This window comes from Notothenia rossii (assembly GCF_949606895.1).
Source record: "Notothenia rossii genome assembly, chromosome: 6".
Classification (NCBI taxonomy): Eukaryota; Metazoa; Chordata; class Actinopteri; order Perciformes; family Nototheniidae; genus Notothenia; species Notothenia rossii.
In genome coordinates this window covers 77,538,953-77,558,155 of record NC_136909.1, presented here as the reverse complement: position 1 = coordinate 77,558,155, position 19,203 = coordinate 77,538,953, and the positions used below count along the sequence as shown (strand labels likewise).

At 40.4% G+C, this 19,203-nt stretch overlaps 3 protein-coding genes across 4 annotated transcripts; 1 reads left to right on the top strand and 2 right to left on the bottom strand.

The window, feature by feature from the left end:
- Positions 1-1,688: 1,688 nt before the first annotated feature.
- Positions 1,689-4,127, bottom strand: mzt1 (mitotic spindle organizing protein 1). The gene is made up of 3 exons (XM_079688382.1): positions 3,835-4,127; positions 3,294-3,439; positions 1,689-2,209 (listed from the first exon to the last, which is right to left on the bottom strand). Exons 1-3 carry the CDS (start codon positions 3,884-3,886, stop codon positions 2,186-2,188), a joined length of 222 nt encoding a protein of 73 aa, XP_079544508.1. The 5' UTR covers positions 3,887-4,127; the 3' UTR covers positions 1,689-2,185.
- Positions 4,128-4,184: 57 nt separating this feature from the next.
- bora (bora aurora kinase A activator) lies at positions 4,185-8,733 on the top strand. 2 transcript variants are annotated; one of them, XM_079688380.1, is made up of 12 exons: positions 4,185-4,329; positions 4,604-4,761; positions 4,926-5,032; positions 5,463-5,508; positions 5,603-5,681; positions 5,808-5,852; positions 5,972-6,028; positions 6,116-6,384; positions 6,850-7,012; positions 7,131-7,714; positions 8,022-8,156; positions 8,252-8,733. In XM_079688380.1, exons 2-12 carry the CDS (start codon positions 4,609-4,611, stop codon positions 8,270-8,272), a joined length of 1,659 nt encoding a protein of 552 aa, XP_079544506.1. In that variant the 5' UTR covers positions 4,185-4,329; positions 4,604-4,608; the 3' UTR covers positions 8,273-8,733. The 2 variants fall into 2 exon arrangements, with proteins under 2 accessions (XP_079544506.1, XP_079544505.1); XM_079688379.1 differs by having other exon boundaries at positions 4,186-4,329; positions 8,022-8,162.
- A 313-nt stretch (positions 8,734-9,046) lies between these two features.
- Positions 9,047-19,014, bottom strand: dis3 (DIS3 exosome endoribonuclease and 3'-5' exoribonuclease). The gene is made up of 21 exons (XM_079688377.1): positions 18,591-19,014; positions 17,867-18,024; positions 17,445-17,641; positions 17,130-17,203; positions 16,807-16,974; positions 16,515-16,679; positions 14,295-14,408; positions 13,996-14,133; positions 13,642-13,788; positions 12,926-13,042; positions 12,732-12,833; positions 12,475-12,539; positions 12,247-12,331; positions 12,005-12,132; positions 11,763-11,849; positions 11,510-11,666; positions 10,611-10,825; positions 10,293-10,461; positions 9,954-10,112; positions 9,737-9,859; positions 9,047-9,553 (listed from the first exon to the last, which is right to left on the bottom strand). Exons 1-21 carry the CDS (start codon positions 18,807-18,809, stop codon positions 9,485-9,487), a joined length of 2,856 nt encoding a protein of 951 aa, XP_079544503.1. The 5' UTR covers positions 18,810-19,014; the 3' UTR covers positions 9,047-9,484.
- Positions 19,015-19,203: the final 189 nt, after the last annotated feature.

Below are 19,203 nucleotides of genomic sequence, written 5' to 3'. Positions count from 1 at the left end.
AGCACGCAGAGGTCTTTGACTCTTCCTTAAACTCTCCTTCTACACTCTAGTTGTTTTCATGAGACACTTTAATTTAGGGGATGTACAAACATCAACAGACCATCTCTCCTTATGCACAAGGAACTTCTAATCAGTCCAGTCTAATTATTTTTCTAAATCCATTGCGCACACCTGGACTGCAATCTTTCACTTTTAAATGAGACTGCCCTCATTTATCAGAAAAATAATCATCGGCCTGGATAATTATCAGACATACAAACATAAACACCTTTAGAAGTTCAGATGCGAGGACCTGCTTGCCTCTTAAGTTAATACAGTCATGTGACCTGACCAGTGGCCTAGTTGAACACCTCTTAGATGTTTATGCATATTTGGACGCTAATCTCTCAGTCAGGACTATGGGATTTGAGAATATTTTGTTTAATAGAGATCAAAGTAGCCGGCTAGGATCAGGAGAAACCCTTCAAACACATCAAACAGAGAGCAATACATCCTGAATCCCACGCCCACAGTAGCCAATCAACCATGCATAACTCTTTGTAAAAAAGAAAAAGGATTCTCAAGGTGGGTCCACCTCCATCAACATCTCCTGCAGCTCACCCCCCACGGAGGCCAGGGGTGGTTCAGGCTCACGAGCTATCAAGGAGAGCCACTGCACCGTATCTGTATGCCTCTCATACTTGGCTAACACGATGCTAGTATTGAGGAACAGAGAGATACTGTGTTAAGAGATCAAAGCAGCGGTACAGAGATTTAGACTCACGGCCTGTCAGTCAAGATGGCGAGACAAAGCAGAAGAAGACAGAAATGCTTACACACACACACCCTCTCCAGCTCACTCGCTGGCTTTCTCCATAGTGTGCCTGTGAGGGGTGAGGCGTGACTGTCAGATGGCTTAGGGGCTTTTCATTTGTAGACATCTACAGCACTGCGTGAACACCTAAACTCTCACACACAGACACACACACACACACATATTCAAAAACCTACTGATTCAAGCCCTTTTGGATGAGAGGTCGCTCCTCGCCTGTATATTGGCCTGTGGAGGAATGTTCTGTGCTCTCAGCATTTTCCCTCGTCTCGAAGATGAATAGAGCTATTTCACAGACGCTGGAGAAAGAAAACAATGCTCTGTGTGGTTAGACACATGATGTAGAGGCTTCATTTCTGGTTGATCAAAGACGTGTTTTTTTGTCAAGTTTGCAATAAATCTCAAATACGTTTTGGTACGTATAGAATGCGGACATAAAGGGGGTAAGATTTCAGTTCAACAGGACATCCTGCTGTTGAGAATGACCCTTGTTCATTTCTTCTCTTTTGTACATGTTGATGTGATCACCCCTGCACAGTTGGTGTTTATATCTTTGTCCCTTTCACCTAGTGTGACAGGAAGGAACATTTCCTTTGTAAAATCCTTCAGAAAAATTCAGGTCCAATTTGAAAGCTTGTAAGACTTGCATCGCTGGGGGAAAAAAGCTTAGCAATATCCTACAATGGGATTTAGGCAACATAGAAAGAGACAACCATGTCATGGTTAATAAAAAAGGGAAAAATAAAAAGTACCTTATAAATTCAATAAATTGCTTTAAACATTGGGAAACTACGAGTTAGGAAACTTTCACAGTTGCAACCGAACACCAAGTGATCAACTGTGCCTCAGATAAGAAAAAGAATGACATCACACCACCTTGTGGCCGTTTGACTGTAACATTTTAATTTAGACTTTGTTCCATCATTGATGGTTTAACGGACAATGGAAATAACAAAAGGTTACGTTGAAATAGCATTATGGGCTTACATACAATTAAAAAACATTCATAACAAATTAGATATTTCAAAACGTCAAAAACATTTCATCATGAAAAGTGCAAGTTGAGAGTCAGAAATGAGAAGAATGCTCTTGAATGAAGGCAGGATGTCAATGCTAATACCATCTCGATCTTCCACTTGCAAGCAAATCTGAGACAGAGCATGGCCTCATGTCGGGGGATGACTTGTGTTTAGGCAGAGGACTGGGGTTGATACCTCCACAGAAATACTCAGACACAAGTCAAAGCAGGGAACAGGATCAGTCAGTCACTGAAGAGGCACAGAGGACTGAGGGCCAACTCACAGACAGGTCTGAGTGGCTTGAGAGCCAGGAACAGGGCTTCCTCCCCTTAAAGTTCATACTGAGGCTGCAACATCAGTTAGTGGAGTTTTCAGAAGCCTGAAAGAAAAAAGAGAGTGGTAGTGATACATCGTGATGATTTGATTTTGATAATAATCAAATTACCCAGGCTTTATGGGAGGGCTAAACCTGCACAGGACACAATTCTGAAGTATGTGAGGAATTTTCCTCTTGCATGGAGGACATGACATTTCCCGACATGACAGTTTTTCAATAGTGGCTGAAATCTTTGTCTTATGATTGAGTCACTCAGAAGATGAAAGCCACACATTAAAAATATTACCAGGCAAATTAGTTTAGCATGAAAACAGATGGTTCACAATGCATATGGTCACATCAAACAGTGAGATGTGAAAAAGGTGGCAAAGTTTCTGTCCAGCCAAAACAAAAGTTATTTGTTAGCAGTATGCTACCAAGATATGCATGTACAATTTTGTATTGTGTTGAAATACCCTTTTCTGGGAAATCAAGAATGAGTTTATGACTAGACTAGTCAGACATGAATTTCTTCAAATCTTTGTTCTTTTTAGCGTTATCCTGTACAGCACCTACACAATAGAGTTGCTTTGCCTGATACACCTGAGATACTCAAGAGGGATACCTTAGTATCCATGACATGGAAGAATATCATATGACTGACCCATTTTCTTTTGTCATATCAACTTATCCTGTACAATCCAACAGGAAACATTCACATTTAACAGCTTTGTAAAACGTTTTCCATTAGAGAAGAAAACTAGGTTGGGATGCCATAACGATTATGAAAACAGCAGCTGTAGGCATCTCAACTTTCAGTCTCACAATACACTAGTTTCAGTGCTGGTGTCAGCTGTTGTTTTGAAAGAGATTAATCATCTGAACAAGAGCTGAAACTGATAGTTGAATGAATAAAAAGCTCCCCAGTAAAAATAAATTACGGTTTCAATAATCTATCAAATGTACATAATGTTATTAATAAAACGTTCCCTCATTCATATTGCAAATTGAGTATGTTTTGGTAAGACAGTGAGAGGTATTATACAACACCACATTGAGGTCTGGTTATTTCAAATTGGTGGGACTCAACCTTAATCCATTCGTAATATGTAGAAGTTAGCTGCTCAATTGGAGCCTGTTCCTGTACCTTGAGGGTTTCAGAAGCTTTACGTAGTTCTTTGATGACTGCAGACAAAGCTTCTGGGTTGATGCCCTGCTCACACAGTCTCACACATATGGACAGAGACTCCATGTCCAAACCTGTGTTCAGCAACCTGGAGATCTCCAGTAGCACTGTTTGAGGAAGAAAGTGACATGTTTCCATGGTCAATATGATGAAGACGCCTACAGCTAATAGTCTTTAGGTGACTTATTGATGTTACACGCCTTAAAAAATACGTATTCTAATTTGCGCGGAAGCCCGTTTTCTTTACTTTCAGACATTTGTTTTTAACCATTCAGACTGGAATTGAAAGATATATCTCTCTTCGTTATTTTGCATATCAAAGTTCGAAGATAGCCTTCACCAATACCTTTCATTGTTAGTTTATATAAAGAAAACAGGGAAACATAGGGATGGATGCCTTATTATACACCAATGCCATTACAAACGAGCAAGGAGTTATTATGAAAGCCACTTTATTTGCCACTGAATTTAAAGCCATCTAATACATGTAATATATATTTACCGTCCATTGTCTCCCGGACTGCATTTAAGTTTGCACTTGCTGCACTTGCCATAGTGTAAGAGTGAAGTTAGCCAATGACTGCAGGCATTAAAGCTAACAAATACGACTGAGAGAAGAGGTATTTGACGGGAAATAAGACAACGTTTTCAAAACAGTTCAGTCCGACTTTAAACGTTTCGCTGTCATTGGAGATACGTCCCCCCAAAAATAGACACGGTCAATTGTTTTTAATAAGAAATTGTAATATTGGGAGCTAGTTAGCTTGCTTGCATGCTATGGCTATGATGCTAACTCGCGGAACTGGAGGAGGAAGTGACGACAATCGATCATTGATTGGTTACCAGCAAGTTCCTGCGACGTTTCTATTGGCTAGCGGACCCTATGGCGAAATTGAAATAAACGTTTGAACGCTGTTGCTGCTGCTGATTGTTTGTCGAGTCCTCAATGAAGATTGTTTTTTAGCTGTTTGTTCAACATTCTGGATCGTTAACAGTTGTAAGTGACAACGGCGGATCTTTATCTTGCTCATATTTCAATATACCTTTCATATTTTAGTATAGTGTTTTTTAAGAAAGAGGAGGGAGGAAACGTGAGACCAAATTCCTTGTACGCTAACGTTACTTAATGCTATAGAAACAGGGAAATGTAGCTAACGTTAATTTAGCGATGTTAACTCATCATAATCATACATAGAGGCAGTTATTTTAATGGGTTTGATCATGTTAATGTCATGTTTGTTGTTTGCTTTATGCCGACTGGTATATTTCAGGTAAGATGGGGGACCATGTTGAGCTACAGATCACTCCTGAGACTCCAGGCAGGCCTTCAGTAAGAAACCCCTTTGAAAGTCCCAATGACTACCACCTCCTCCGTGAAGCCCTGGTGCCAAGCCCATCTGTCTTCAAATCCAGGTCTTGTTGTAAAGCTGTAAGTTTAACACACCTACCCCATCACTTCAAACCATTTGGAGTTAGTACTTGCCTATTTGACACATCTCTCACTGCAAATATCCAAATACTGTATTATGTCCACACATTTTGCTCCTCTGGTATGTAGTCTTTTATTCACTTCCTCATCTGTCTCTCTCTTAGACTCCACCAAAGTTTAACTGGTCAATAGATGAAATGGCCAGTCTTCTCCCAGCGCACATAGACGCAGAGGAAATTCAGCGACAGTCTTTATACCTCAGCCAGACAAGGTATGTACTTGAACACAGCAGGTGCCAACGTAAGTTATAATGATGACACAACTAAAATAGTTTTTAAAGGGTTAAAACATCCTAATTGAACCCATGTTGTAGTACAAAATGCAAAAAGCAAGCAGGGAGTACTTGCCTACCCTCCCCCACATCGAAAGGTAACTGCAATTGTTAGTTAATTGCTTCCTGTTCACGCCTGCATTGATCATAAAATCCAAAAGTTAACTTACAAAGCTGTTCATGGATATCTCTCAGACATATACAGTACACTGCCCTACCCTCTTTGCTTTAGTAACCTTCCCATTCTTCACCAATACTGCTGCAGGCTGAAAAAAACTATAGCAAAACCTTCTGCTGCAGTTTCTCAAACAATCCAAGTACAATGTATTTTAACAAATGTATTAATTCATTGTCAAATCTTTTATTCTAGGATGGATACTGACATTGAAGAAAAGCGTCAGAATGCTATTGAACAGGTACGGGACTATAATTAAATTGCTAATATGGTTAAATGATACTTCATATATTGATGATTTCTTGACACATTCATTTTTCTGTCTTCCAATAAAGTTTTTTACCAAAGAAGCAATCGTGCCTTCGCCCTGGGCCGCACCAAACACCCGTAAAGTCGCTCAGATCTATACCAAAAGTAGGTTTATTATTGATTTTAACTGCACAAAGTCTTTTTATGATCATATCCTTCTCCCTGTTTTTGCCTTGGGTTTGGTTTATTACAAAAATGATGTTGAATTTACTGTATTGTGTCTTCTTGTAGGTTCTAAGTCTGCAATGATTGAAGAGGAGCCGGAAAAAATCTCAGGTTTGTTTCTTCTTTAAGACGATTCAAAAATACTTTCTACAAACAAACATTTCTCTCTGTCTTTTCTGCAGTATCTATCTACTAACTTTTTTTAAATCATCACTATGTTTCTTTTACAGTTGCTTGTCAGACAACTCTTTCATTACCTTTGGCTTTTGATTTGGAGAAAATACTAGGTAAACCTCTAATAAATGCACGCAGTCATATCAGACCGTGTTATGAGAGAGTATTTCACCATCAAGTTGCTTCTTCCTTCTCCTCAGGGGATTATTACCGCACCGAGGAACCATGTGACGCCGTGCACGAGAGTCTCAGTTCCTCCTCCTTAAGAAGGAAACTCTTCCTCGATGGCCAGGGTGCTTTCAGCGGCTCTGACAGCTCCTGCCCAGAGAGCCCGGAGAGAATCCACACATCGCAGGGGAGGCTCTCTCTGAGCCGAGGAGGAGGATCTGCAAGCTCTGAGAGGGAAACTGTTTCCTCCATCTTTGCCTCCCCTTTGTCCTGTGGGGTGTCGGCTTCTACTCCCTCTACGGTGAGTCAGTGCCGAAGTTAAGTGATGCAAATGTTAATATTTTAAATAATGAGCCTTTGCTTATTTACTTACTGCAAAAGAGTACTGTAGATGTTGTTCATGCTCAACACAGAAGTCTAACATCACAACCAACAAGTGTTTTTTAGCAAATAAGTTTTTTTATATTTCGATCAAACTGTCAATTTAAAGGCAGAATGAGTAAGATTTGTCCGCTGCAGTTTTGTAAACACAACAATTTTCTAGCGTCATTTTGAATTCATGCTTCACATCCGGCACATGGTTGCTATGTTTTTAAAGTTGACGCCCAGAAACGTCCCAAACTCAGCACATTTAAGAAAATGCACTCCAAATGTAGAGCCTCTGCAGATACAGTCAAACACTTCTAGTGAGACATAAGTATTGATTAAGAAGGATTATTTTTTTCGGAAAATTAAGTAAAAATGTACACCGTTTTCTTTACTACAGGGTCAGTTCTCATCGAGTCCCATTCAGAATGGCCGCTTCCGGGACTGCAGCCTCGGAAGCATCACCAGTCCTCTGTTCCCGGACGGGTCTTCTCCTGCCGGCCTGGTCTCCCCCAAAATTTCTCCTATTGTTTCCCACGCAGTTTGCACACCCATTTCTTCAGGTAGGGTATCTGATTTGTGACTCGTACCCAATATAAACTTTGTATGATTGGGTTTTACTACTTGAGACACTGGGGTAATGTTTACTAAGTTTCTCTTCAAACTGTGTTCTTCCTTAAGTTGAGAGGAAGAAGCTGGGCACTTTGACTCCACTTGGCGTTTCCCTGGACATAAATCTCCCTTCCTGCAATGTGAGTCCATTCGTGGAGGGTTGCTCTCCCATTCGTAGCTGCTCCCCCCACCAGCTCCTCTGCCACAATGAGTCTCAGCACAATGCCAGACCTAAGCTCCGACCCAGAGTCCGCAGCTGGGCGTCCCCTCCCCTCATCTCTCCGATCTTCAACCCTAACCTCCAAGACAATCAGGAGGCTGAGGACCAACTCTCTTTATCCCCCCCCTCCTTTGCCTCGTCTTCCTCTTCTCTCCCCATTATGGAGCTAGATCCATCTTCACCACTTGCCCACGACGCTCACTCCGCTGCTGCTGAGAGGGTAAACCTGGATCCTATGGAACCTGTGAAAATGGACGAGGGCAAGGACTCAGAGATGGAAGGGAGGCTGGAGGATGAAGAGGAGGAAGGTGGATTGCTTTCGGGACAGCTGACCAGCTCTCGTATGGGCAATGTGTCGGCAATAGAAGGCTCTCCTATGTTTGTATCTATTCTGGCAGAGGGGAGCAGCATACCCTTCGATTCCAGCATGCAGGTACGAGGGTGCAATTTCATCCAGTTAGAACTGTGAGCTATTGTCTTCCCTTTTTTGATTAGCATTTCAAAAGACATTTGAACCCATTTTTTTCCTCTTACAAGTTTTGCTTTTTATGGATCTACATTGTTTTGGTGTGAGTTGCCAAGTGTCAGAGATCACAGCTGTAAAGATGTCTGCCTTTCAAGAAATCATGACCCAATATCTCCAATATTTGGCAACCTGCACCTGATAGCTTAAAACTCTACAGGTTTTAAGTGATCTGTAAACAAATTATTTGATATAGACTGCTTTTTTGTGCTTGCAGGTAGACAGTGGGTACAACACTACCTCAGCGGGCACTGCCAGTCTTATAGATGGACTCGGCTCAGACTGTCATGGCAGAGAGTCCTTCAGTTCAACCATGGCAGAAGAAGCCTTCCAACCCCCTCGACACATTAAAGTAAAGGTAATTTAACCCATGAGCTTTTCAGTGCCTGCTCAAGTGTATAAGTGTACCTTTTTCACTTCACTAAATGAATGTTTCTTCTTTTCCAGGCATTTTATCCTCACCACTGAGCCATTTAAAGGTTCGCCTCTTCCAGTGGAAGCTTAAGACGATTATAACAAAGTTTACAGTATATTTTGAAGCATTTATGTTGCTTTAAGGTGAATGGGGTCAACTAATCAATGCAGTATAAACTGAGGGGTTTCACAAGTGAATGTTAGACTAGTTAATAGACTAAACGTTTTCCACAGTTCTTTGGGACCTGGTATTGTATAATGTTGTGGTAAGGGGGAAGAGAAATAAGTAAATTCTGTATCAAACTTGCACAAATACCTCTGTAATGCTGTATTTATTCTGAAGTCATAATTTCAGTTTTGTTTGTTGCCAACATGATTTCGCCAGATTGATCCTGAGTTTCAGATGACATCAGATTTGTACTGTACTTATCTCTTTTTAAAAAAAAACAATATACCATGTTTTTTTACAAGCTCTTTCTTGTTTTGAACTAATTGTTTAAATTCAGGTTACCTGTGCATCTTATTTGGATTGTCAGAATATTTATTTCTGAATAAGACACATAATGCCACTAGTTAATTCAAAGCCTATTGAGCCATACTTAAAGCATGGGCTGTATCGTTGTCACACAAATAAATTAACTTGAACTCTGTCTGCCTTAACGAGTTATGTGTTTCTACTATTTATTTTGAGTTAAAGAGATCGTCTAAAAAAGACATACAATTCTATACTACCAACAATAATTACAAAATGCATTTGAGCTGATCTAAAAGTTGTAGATCCAAATTTGTTAGACTTTAAAAAGTGGAGGAAAAAAAAGAAATGAGAAGTGGAGAATATAAGTTTTATATTCATTTTGATAGGGTAAGACTAAAATGTAAAATACCTAATCTGTCACATTGATAAAGAATGCTTCAAGGCTGCAATAACTTGATTTTGTCAGTGTTGTAAAGCTCTTTTAGAACAATATTTCGGTTTAAAAAACAATGATATAAAAACAAAATAAAGCACTTTAATGATGAACTCACTATAATGTTGACAAGTTACATTGCATTTGACTTGCAGTGCCTTTCCACGAACAGTTGTTTCACATCATATACAAAATAGCAGAGTGAAATATGTAAGGTTTGAGATTTATTAAAATGGACGCACTTGCCAAAAAATAAAACCGTTAATTGTGTCTACTCATCAAACATTCCAAACTGCTTCTTTTATACACGTTTCCTCTTGATCTAGAGGGCCAGTTGGTGACACTTCTTCTTTCTGCATCAGCGATCCAGTCTGGGTTTCTTGGCCAGTGGTTGAACCTCTGGAGCTGAAACACTCACACCAGGGATCTAAAAAAAAAAGACAATTCACAAAATTAGTCGTTTTCCTATTAAGACATTGTTAACATTTGTAAATAAACCCTTAATACTGCTGGTAGAAAAGAGGTTTGGGCTAAAGTTGAAGATATACAAAAGTTCGCCTTAATCGTGTGCTCCTGCTTTTTTGATAGTGAAATTGTACTCAGTCCTTACCACAGGTTCAATGAGAGACATGCGGATCTTCTGGTGCTGGATATTGGAGGCGTCCAGGCTGATGGTGACCATCACTCTATCAAAAATGTGGAAGGTGTGCTGTTCCACTGTCAGAGAGGGGCCCTGAACACACATACAGAAGAGATATTATGTACAGCTTCTGATTGTTAGAATGTATCAGTGATTTAACCAGGTATAACAAAAATAAATAACTAACCTCTTCATCAAACACAACTTTAGGGGCTGCTTTGTTTTTGGAGTCAAAGAACACAGTTCCCTCCAGGCCAAACTTTGGGATGAGTACGATGATGGCGTTCTTCCTCACAAACAGAACAAATCCCTCTTCGTTCAGTATGCCTCGGCTCTTGAAGAACAACTGGAAAGAGATTGTTTGCATTAAAGCAGTGGATTATTTAGCATGGTATAGGATCTGTTTGATTCTTATTTTAATTCAAATGTTCATGGGGATGTAAATGGCCTAGTCTTAATCATGATGGTTCGGTGGGTTTTTTATTATATGAATTCCAAACAGTGTGTGGGCTCCATTTGTGTTTACCTGTGTGTGGAAGGCCACAGAAGCTCTCTGTGCATACTGAGACATTTTGTGTCTGTAGTTGAGGTTGTTGGAGAGGGCTGACTGCTTCTGTTTGTCCATCAAATCTGGGTAGGTTTTGTCCGCTGCTATGGCCACTGCCAGCAGGCGGTGAACGATAATATCAGCGTACCTGTGCAGGAGAGCAGATACAGACAATTGAGGGGGAGGAAAGGAAGGTTTAAATGTGCTGTGGTTATTTCCTATTTGAGCATTTCTTTGTTAAAAATTGGCCAGACCCCACAAGTTTGTTCAAGAGGTGAAAAATATCCGTTTCCATACCTCCTAATAGGTGATGTGAAGTGTGTATAAATGGGAGAAGCGAGGCCGTAGTGGTGGAAATCGCTGTCCATGCCAGAACAGAAATAGACGGCCTGCATCATGCAGCGGGTGGCCAAGATGCGCAGAAGCGTGTTAAAGTACGGGAAGCCGTCCACTCTGGCCACGTCAAGGGAGTCAGCGAGAGCCTTCGCTGAGTCTGTGTGAATCTCCACAGCCTGGGGAGAGAAGGAAAGAGTGTTGACCAGAGGTTGCGTTAGAATTTTTCGTTACAGACAGGATCGTAACATTTCCGTCACAATCCATTATTACCCGTCGGGTCTGTAACAACGAGCTGACGAGGGCGGAGGGAGCACGCTCGTGAACTGTCAACGGGGCGGGGTGAACTATTAGCGCCGGTGTTATGCCGTGTTATGCATGCACCTCGCGGGAGGTGAACAATGATTTGTACGGCAAAGTACGGTTTGGAACCGATATCATTTCCTTTTTGGCGGACATGCATAACACGGCATAACACTGTAGCCTCGCTGCGGGGGAAATTTGGCGCTGTTCTGAGTTTGTTCTAATCCGACAAAAATGATGGACTGTTTTCAGATTTTTCCGTCATTGTTAAAAAAAATACATTAGACGGAAAATATTCGGTTAACGGGACCTCTGGTGTAGACATCTTAACACACTTTTTAATGTATTATTTGCAACAAGCACAAAATAAAGTTCCTACTGAAATGCCATTTTCACCCAATTAGTTTGAATCACTGAAATAATCTATGGCAGCGATTCCAGTGTCTGGTACCAGGTTTAAATGTCACTCCATTTATTACAAGCAAAAGTGATTCGATTACCTCAAGAATAAAACCTAAAAACAGAGCAACCTTTCTGCATGTGATTCTATCTCCACTCACCTTGGACTTTGCAGCCTTGAGCAAGATGTCGTAGTTAGATGGAGGCGGTGCTGGATGTTTCCTCAGCATGGCACAGTCTGGAAACTCGTCAAAGATCTTCTGAGCAACTGAAATATTCGCCAGCAACATGAACTCCTCCACCATAGAGTTTGTCTCCCTAAAAACAAAAGATGGGTTTATTTGCATTCGTCCCAAAACACAAACTACAAATATTTGCTTTGATAATGGCGTGCTCTTTTTTGGGGTAACCTACATGAGTTCTTTGGTCTGGAGGTCGATGGGGTCGTGGGTTTCGCTGTCGATGTGGAATCGGACCTCTAAAGAAGACAGTGTCAACGCCCTGAAGGATATCGAATGCAACATAAAACACACTTCAGGTTAAATAAAAACTCACACCATCAATAGCCTTTGCTGCCCATTGCATTAGAGTTTACCAAATCTACATTTTGTAAATCTATTTATTATGCTCTAATTCTCCCAACTTCCAGTCCTCACCCTTTCGATATCCTGTGTTTCTTGAGGATTTTGGCCAGTTTGTTGAGGCCGCGCAGGTTCTTGGTGATATCGTCAGTCTGTGTCGTGTCATCAATCCTCATTTGGGCCTCAGCGTAAGTCAAAGATGCCTGTAAAATAGGAAAACATAAGTAAACGACAATCATCTTGAGCCTGTGGTTTTGTGTCTTAAAAGTAAATATTGAAAACAGGTGATAGTAGTATATAGTGTTTTAGTACTATACCTTAGACTTAATGACACTTTTTGTGAACCGGGTCTTTAGAATTTCAGCCTCATGGTTAATCTCCCAGATACAAGAGAAAGCCAGCCTGGAAAAAAAGTCAGACAAACATTTCAATTGCGTTCAAACAAACTATGATCTATTTATTGATTCACTGAAATATTTTGGTAAGTAGGAGCCTTGATGATATTGGTTATTGTGTGAGTGTGTGTATAAATCTCTAGTCCTCACCTTTCCACATTGGAGCGTAGAGAACAAAGATTAGAGCTGAGCAGTTCAGGAACCATGTCTATCCTCTGGTGGACACAAAGTTAAAGCCATTTTAGTTTAAAAAAGTTTCCAACTGCATATTTGTATACCGCCTTGAGGTCTTTATACTGTGATTGCTGTTTCTGTTCCTACCAGTATACATTTTAGTAAAAGATCCCAAATAACCGATTTCCCCCTCCAAACTGGAGGGGTTTTGTTTGTGTTTTGTTTGTTCTTACTTTGCCACACAGGTACACAGTGGTGCCACGGTTTGCAGCTTCTTTGTCCATAGCGTTGCCAGGTCTGATGAAGTGACTGACATCAGCAATGTGGACACCCACCTACAGCAAAGAAATTAAATACTTTAGGTTCATATGAACTTAAAAAAAAACATGTTTTTAACTTTATAATGTTTGTGTCCAGTAATGTGTACCTCAAGGTTTCCATTGTCAAGTTCTCTACAGTGCAGGGCGTCATCTATGTCTGTACATCCAGGAGGATCCACGCTGCACACTGTCAGACTCCTCAGGTCCTCTCTGTTCACCATCACCTGTTCCACAAACATCAACACTATTATAAACACATATACATACCTATCAACATGTTTGTGCCTTAAAATTATACTGTGATAGACCCACTGATAATTTACAGGAATGCAACATGTTGGATTTTTACTGATTTCCCAAATTCCTTAAGTTTCCACCACATTTTGACTGAATGCAGATAACGATATCTAGTATATTTCCTAGCTATTTGCAGGAACCATCAATTCATTCCTCTTGTGTGATTAACATATTGTTATACCTACTGTTATTGTTATGGCCAACTGGCAGATGCAAACATATGCAATGTTTTTCCAAATGTAAAACAGACCATTTATTTTATGTAACATGTCCAAAATAAGCTGGAAAAACATTCTTTGCAAACAAACTTGGATGATGCTGATGATGATGATGATGAGACAATCATCAAAAGAAAATAACACATAGCAGACATTTTAGTTTGTCCACTTGCTTTGTCAGGGGTTCGTGCTACATATGCCTAATCTTTACGGCATGTCATATTGTGTGCTCATAAATGTGTGCATCCCTAAATAATAAACGGCAACTAGAATAATGCTCAGTGTATCCCACGCAATGCTGTCATTACCTCTGGTGTGATCTCCCACGGCATCGTGGGAAGGAAACTGAGCACAGCCTGAGAGAAGGCCTGGTGGGGGACGTCGTGCTCCAGCAGCAGCACCTGCTGCTCCGTCTCCTTATCCCCGGCACTACCCAGAGTGCGCACAAAGTGACCCTAACAAAGAAGAAAAAACTGAGTTCTCTCCATGGACAGACTTGATGTTTTCTTAAATGAAAAAAAACCTGCAATCCTAAAGTGTGGCTATATAAGTAGAAAAAATGAAGAATTATATTTCCTGTGAAACGTTGATAAGTGGAGATAAAATAAATCAAGGATATAAGGTTTCAAAGATTTGACCTGATGAAAGATATTCAAACTCACATTTGGATATCTGGAGTGTTTGGGCCAGCCATCGATGGCCACCATGATCCTCTGGCCTGCCAGTGCGTCTGCCTGACGTGTTTCAATGCGAATGCGCGGGATACGGCGATCAGCGGGGGTGAAAAGATGTCTGGTGGACTGTAAGGAAAAGAAAACAGATGATCAATGATGAGACAAAGTGGTGCTTAACAGCTTGTAAAGTGAATAGAGATGTAATCATTGTAAAAAGGGCTACCATTTCTCAGGAAGAATGTTCAAACCAAACAAATAATAAACTATATAGAACAGTCTTAACTTACCTCTTTAATGATCGAGGCGTTGAGCATGCCACAGAATGGCCTCCAGTTCCTTTTGATGATCCCCACCACTCTTCCTGTGGGCTTCCTGGCTGCTTCAGCTGCAGATACCCTCAACTGCTCAGACACACAGGATAACGGGACATTATTAAGATTAGGGGTGCACCGAATGGGAAATTCTTGGCCGAAACCGATACCGAAAATAGGAAACAGTTGGCCGAAAACCGAATGCCGAAAATGATTAATAGAAATATATATAATGTATACATTTTTTACCAATGTTGTTCAGCTACCTGATTATGGAAAAATACATGATTATGGCAAAACTTAACTTAAATAATAATCACTATTATGGGTCCATAAAACATTTATTCAGCACTTTTGAATGCATTAATTCCAAGTCAAGTGCATTTTCTTTTCTCTGTAGGATAACTACAACAAAGTGCATTCAGAACAAAGCCAAGGTGCTTTAAAACTGCATAAACATCTAGGCCAGTAGGCCTACAACAAAATAGTGTAAATAAAGACTGTAACAGCCAGGCCTTCAACAACAACAAATGCACCTATAAGTGCATGCATACAAATGTGCAAACTGGATAAATCCACATGAATGTAACTATTTACAAATGAAATTACAATTGAATTTCAAGAATCTGTAAATAAGGCTGTCTGTCCTCATAAGCAAAGTAGTAAACATTGTATAAAGATACATAAAGTGAAAACTGGATACAAAATCCACAATCAATTACAAATTAAATTACAATTTCAAGAATCTGCAAATAAGGTGGTCTGTCCTCATGAGCAATGTAAACAACATTGTATCATTTAGATACCGAAAGTACAATATATTGAACACTGTGCTGCTGTCATTTCCCCCTAATGATAACCTGAGATGGTGAATTATAACTCACAATGAAAATTGTTCAGGAAAGTGGGTATAGAGTAGACATGTAGAACTAGATAAGCTTATGATAAGCCAGCCTTGTCTACTTATTAAGGAAAAGTGGGAGGTTATTTTTAATGAACAGTAGCTTCTCTGCTTTATCAGCCATAAGTCTGTTCCTCTTCTCATCAAGCACATGAGAGGCAGCGCTGAACAGTCTCTCGCTGTCAGTGCTTGTGATTTGATCTTACTCCGCATATTTGTCCGGGTGTTTTGATTTCAAGTGGTGGATTAATCCCGAAGTGGTGAAAGTCTTTGCAGTTACACCCCCTCGAGAAATGTCAGCTGAACACGTTTTGCAAATCGTAATCCGCGCCTCTTTTAAATATCTCCAAGCGCCAGACATGTTGGCTGTGAGCCAGCTGCGAGCATGGTCGCGCGCCGTGCTTGTCGCCGCGTTTTGATTACGTCATCACAACAACACGTTAGCTTACCAACGTAACCCTGTCCCCTGACATTCGGTGATATTCGGCCGAAAGCCGAAAGGGCCTTTTTAACAATTTTCGGCCGATAATTTTCGGCGGCCAAATATTCGGTGCATCCCTAATTAAGATAATAAAGCTACAAATGTAAAATTGGGGTTCAACAGCAAGCCTCATTTGTATAGTACAGCACGCACATACTGTCCAATCATACCGGTGTACACCCTGCTGATTTGTTTTGACAATAACACCATCAGAAAGTTTAAGTCTAATAACTAATCAAATCAAATCAATCATGTTTTATTTATATAGCACATTTTTAAAACGATATTTGGTCGAGCATTTATTGTACATGCAATAAAAACACTTTTTTTTTTTTGCAAAAGCAAACAGAAGACAATAATTTACAACAGCAAATATAAAAATCAAACACAGGGAAATGTCAGGAGTCGTGCTCCGCTCTGACTAGAAGGCCAGAGAGAAGAAGTGAGTCTTTAGTTTAGATTTAAAAACCCCTGGGGTCTGGGCCGACCTCACATGGAGGGGCAGAGTGTTCCAGAGCCTAGGGCCATCTGCCTGCCTGGTCTTGGGCACTACTAGCAGCAGCTGGTCAGCAGACCTTAAAGCTCTGGGTGGGGTGTAGCGATGGAGGAGTTCTGCTATATAAGCTGGAGCCAGCCCATTTAGGGCTTTAAAAACAAATAAAAGAAGTTTAAAATCAATTCGGAACCGAATTGGAAGCCAGTGCAATGAGGCAGAATTGGGGTGATGTGGTGACGCTTTTTATGGCCAGTGAGAAGACGCGCACCTGCGTTCTGCACTAGCTGCTTACTAATCGTTCAGTCAACACATATTCACCTCTTTTTCTTCTTCACCCTCCTCCTCATTATCGTCCTTTGCTGCGCCTTCATCCTGCAGCACAACTGAGGAGGGCGCCACCCACTGATCCCGTGGCAACAGCTGCACGGCAACAACATCCTGGTACACGGATCTGTTGAGGTTCTGAAGACCCTGGATGAGAACCTGCAGCCAGACAAAATGGAAAGCATTCATTTACATTAACTTCACTAAGTTTGAAAAATTCATATATTTCCAGATTTTGGATGATTGTTCAGACTTTACATTCACAGAAACATGTACACACACACACCTCTGTGCTTTCTTCCCCCTCTCCCTGGACAAAGACAGTGGCCTCCAGGTAGTTGTCCCTGCTGGCCCTAAAGGTGCCCTGGAGGAAAGTGCCATTCTTAAGTCCTGCTTGGATCCTGGACAGAGGGAGGTGCTCTGGGAATAACACCTTACTGCTAGTGATGTCATTCTGAGGGAGCAAATAAAAAGAGATCAATGGAAGGTTAAAAACACCATGAAAAGTTAGGAGTGTAAAAAGTTGATACCAATACAAGTTATACATACAGAAATAATATAACAACTATTTAAAAATGAAACAAATTCGTTTTTTTTTGAAAAGTTTACCTTGTCATCATTGGACAAAGCCAGACGATCCACCAGCTCAGGGTTCCCGATAAGACTCTTGATGTACTCTTCACCTAGAAGGGAAGTGAACACCTTGTTGTTACAAAGTGCTATAACAGCCGATGCTGTTTAAAAGCATGCTAGTATCCAACAGAAAATATTGGGAAGGCCTGAGGAATATTTTATTCAACAAATTGGGGATCTGTGCTTCATACGTAAAGCTTTGAATTTGAAATTAGGGAGAATCCGTCAAATTGGAATGTCTAATTTAACACATTTCTGCGGTGTTATCTTTTCTGAAAAAAGACTACTTACATTTGTACACCAGCAAGCCGCTCTCCTCTGCCTTCTGCTTGTTCCCTTGATCATTGGTGAGGAGGACAACCTTGAGTGGGTCAGTGTCCGACTCGAACTTCTTCAGGTGCTCGCTGTACCATTTTGCCGCCACACGGATTGCACGGTCGTTGCGGTCATTGGCACTTTCCCCTGGTTCACGTTCAATGAATGTCTCTCTGAAAAAATTAACAGGTAAATCATTATTTCATGCCTTTCACAAGAAAATGTACATCAGGAGGGAGGTCTAAGAGGAAGATATTTATTAGAAGAAGAAGAAACTCTGTTCAACGGGCCGATGTACTTTGTCACTGATTACTTTGACATGCTTTTACTTTTTACATATTACTGTAATGCAATTGAGATGTTCAGAAGCAGTAAAAAGCTCAGAGGTGTTTTTCTACCTGTGGTGTTCATTGGTAAAGGTGTAGAAGTGTTTCTCTTTCTCATGTACAATGTCCTTCAGGCGTTTATAGATTGGTGCACTGCGGTGGCGTACCTCGGCCAGCACTGTCTGAAGGATTATGACATTACGAATAACTTGGTCTTCCAACACGTCGATCTGCAGGACACAGAAATGATAAACATTAGGGTAAAGAGAATCAGAAGTGTTGAGAATCAGGTGTTAATACAAAAGGAGAAGTTATAATGGCATAGGATCAAGGAATCACTATGACCTCAATTTAGTGGTGGACTCAGGCAGTCTGATAGGTAAAAATGTTAAGGCAAATCCTATATTTTAACACTGAAAGGGGACGCTTGATCATGTTTTCTTTACCTGAGTCCACCAGAACCCACATTTATGTAATCCCTCGACTGCAATAGGTCAACAATACTGATATTATAGTTGTATAAAGACACACAAGGATTGTCATATAAACTAGCTGAGTGCAATGAAAGATATTAAAAATACAACAACCAAAGATGAAATAATAAATTGTGTATTATCAAAATACACGAGGCATAAACTAGGGATACAAATCTGTATGTAAAAGTACATGTCAAGTCAATATGTCTGGAAAACATCATGTTAGACTTCTTGGTGATGACACATTTTTTCTTCAGTTTATTACACAATTTTCACAAATAAAATAGATATCCAGATTAAGTGTGACGTCTTTTTCTTACCTGATGCAGCACCACATTTGTGTCAGGTATCACATAATGTGGATAAGAGCACAGGTTGCTCTCCATACACGGGTCTCTCTGCAGCGCTGTGGACTCCTGTTTGCATTCAGTGCAAACTTCGCTTCCGCACCAAATATCATCTCTCAGATAATGCTCACGCACTATTTTCATCACCCCACCCGACCGGGTCTTCTTTACGAAGGTTTTAGATTTCAACATGATAACAATGAAGGCTTCATAAACATAAAGCCCCAATTTTTTTTCCTACCAAATTGACGAGAAGCTAGGAGTTAGCTGTCCATGTGTAAACCATGGGTAAACTTATTCAGTGGGCCGAGAAAACTTTCACAGAGTTTTGATAAACACGTAAAGCCAGATTTCGGGTCGTTAGTTAAAATAAGTTAATATTTATGTTTTAACAATCTCAACAAATAACGTACAATTAATTTATTACGATTCAACGCTATCCTTTGCTTTTATTTGAAACAAATGAAAAGTATGTGGTTAGTTTTGGTTGCCCACAACGCTTGGTCAATGAAAACAAAGCTAAAGAAGTCCAAGGGGGTGGGTTTAGAAAAATAAACTAATGAATTAGCGCCCCCGTGTTTAGGAG

Bases quoted from the DNA above. Each gene is read 5' to 3' on its own strand.
- bora (XM_079688379.1), top strand. From the start codon at position 4,609: ATGGGGGACCATGTTGAGCTACAGATCACTCCTGAGACTCCAGGCAGG. The intron at 5,509-5,602 runs GTACGGGACTAT...CTTCCAATAAAG, and splicing joins GTCAGAATGCTATTGAACAG to TTTTTTACCAAAGAAGCAAT. The intron at 7,715-8,021 runs GTACGAGGGTGC...TTGTGCTTGCAG, and splicing joins CCTTCGATTCCAGCATGCAG to GTAGACAGTGGGTACAACAC.
- mzt1 (XM_079688382.1), bottom strand. From the start codon at position 3,886: ATGGCAAGTGCAGCAAGTGCAAACTTAAATGCAGTCCGGGAGACAATG. The intron at 3,440-3,834 runs GTAAATATATAT...TTCCTCAAACAG, and splicing joins AGTCCGGGAGACAATGGACG to TGCTACTGGAGATCTCCAGG. The intron at 2,210-3,293 runs GTACAGGAACAG...TTTTTCTTTCAG, and splicing joins AAGCTTCTGAAACCCTCAAG to GCTTCTGAAAACTCCACTAA.
- dis3 (XM_079688377.1), bottom strand. From the start codon at position 18,809: ATGTTGAAATCTAAAACCTTCGTAAAGAAGACCCGGTCGGGTGGGGTG. The intron at 12,133-12,246 runs GTATAGTACTAA...CCTATTTTACAG, and splicing joins AAAGTGTCATTAAGTCTAAG to GCATCTTTGACTTACGCTGA. The intron at 10,462-10,610 runs GTATGGAAACGG...TCTCCTGCACAG, and splicing joins TTCACATCACCTATTAGGAG to GTACGCTGATATTATCGTTC.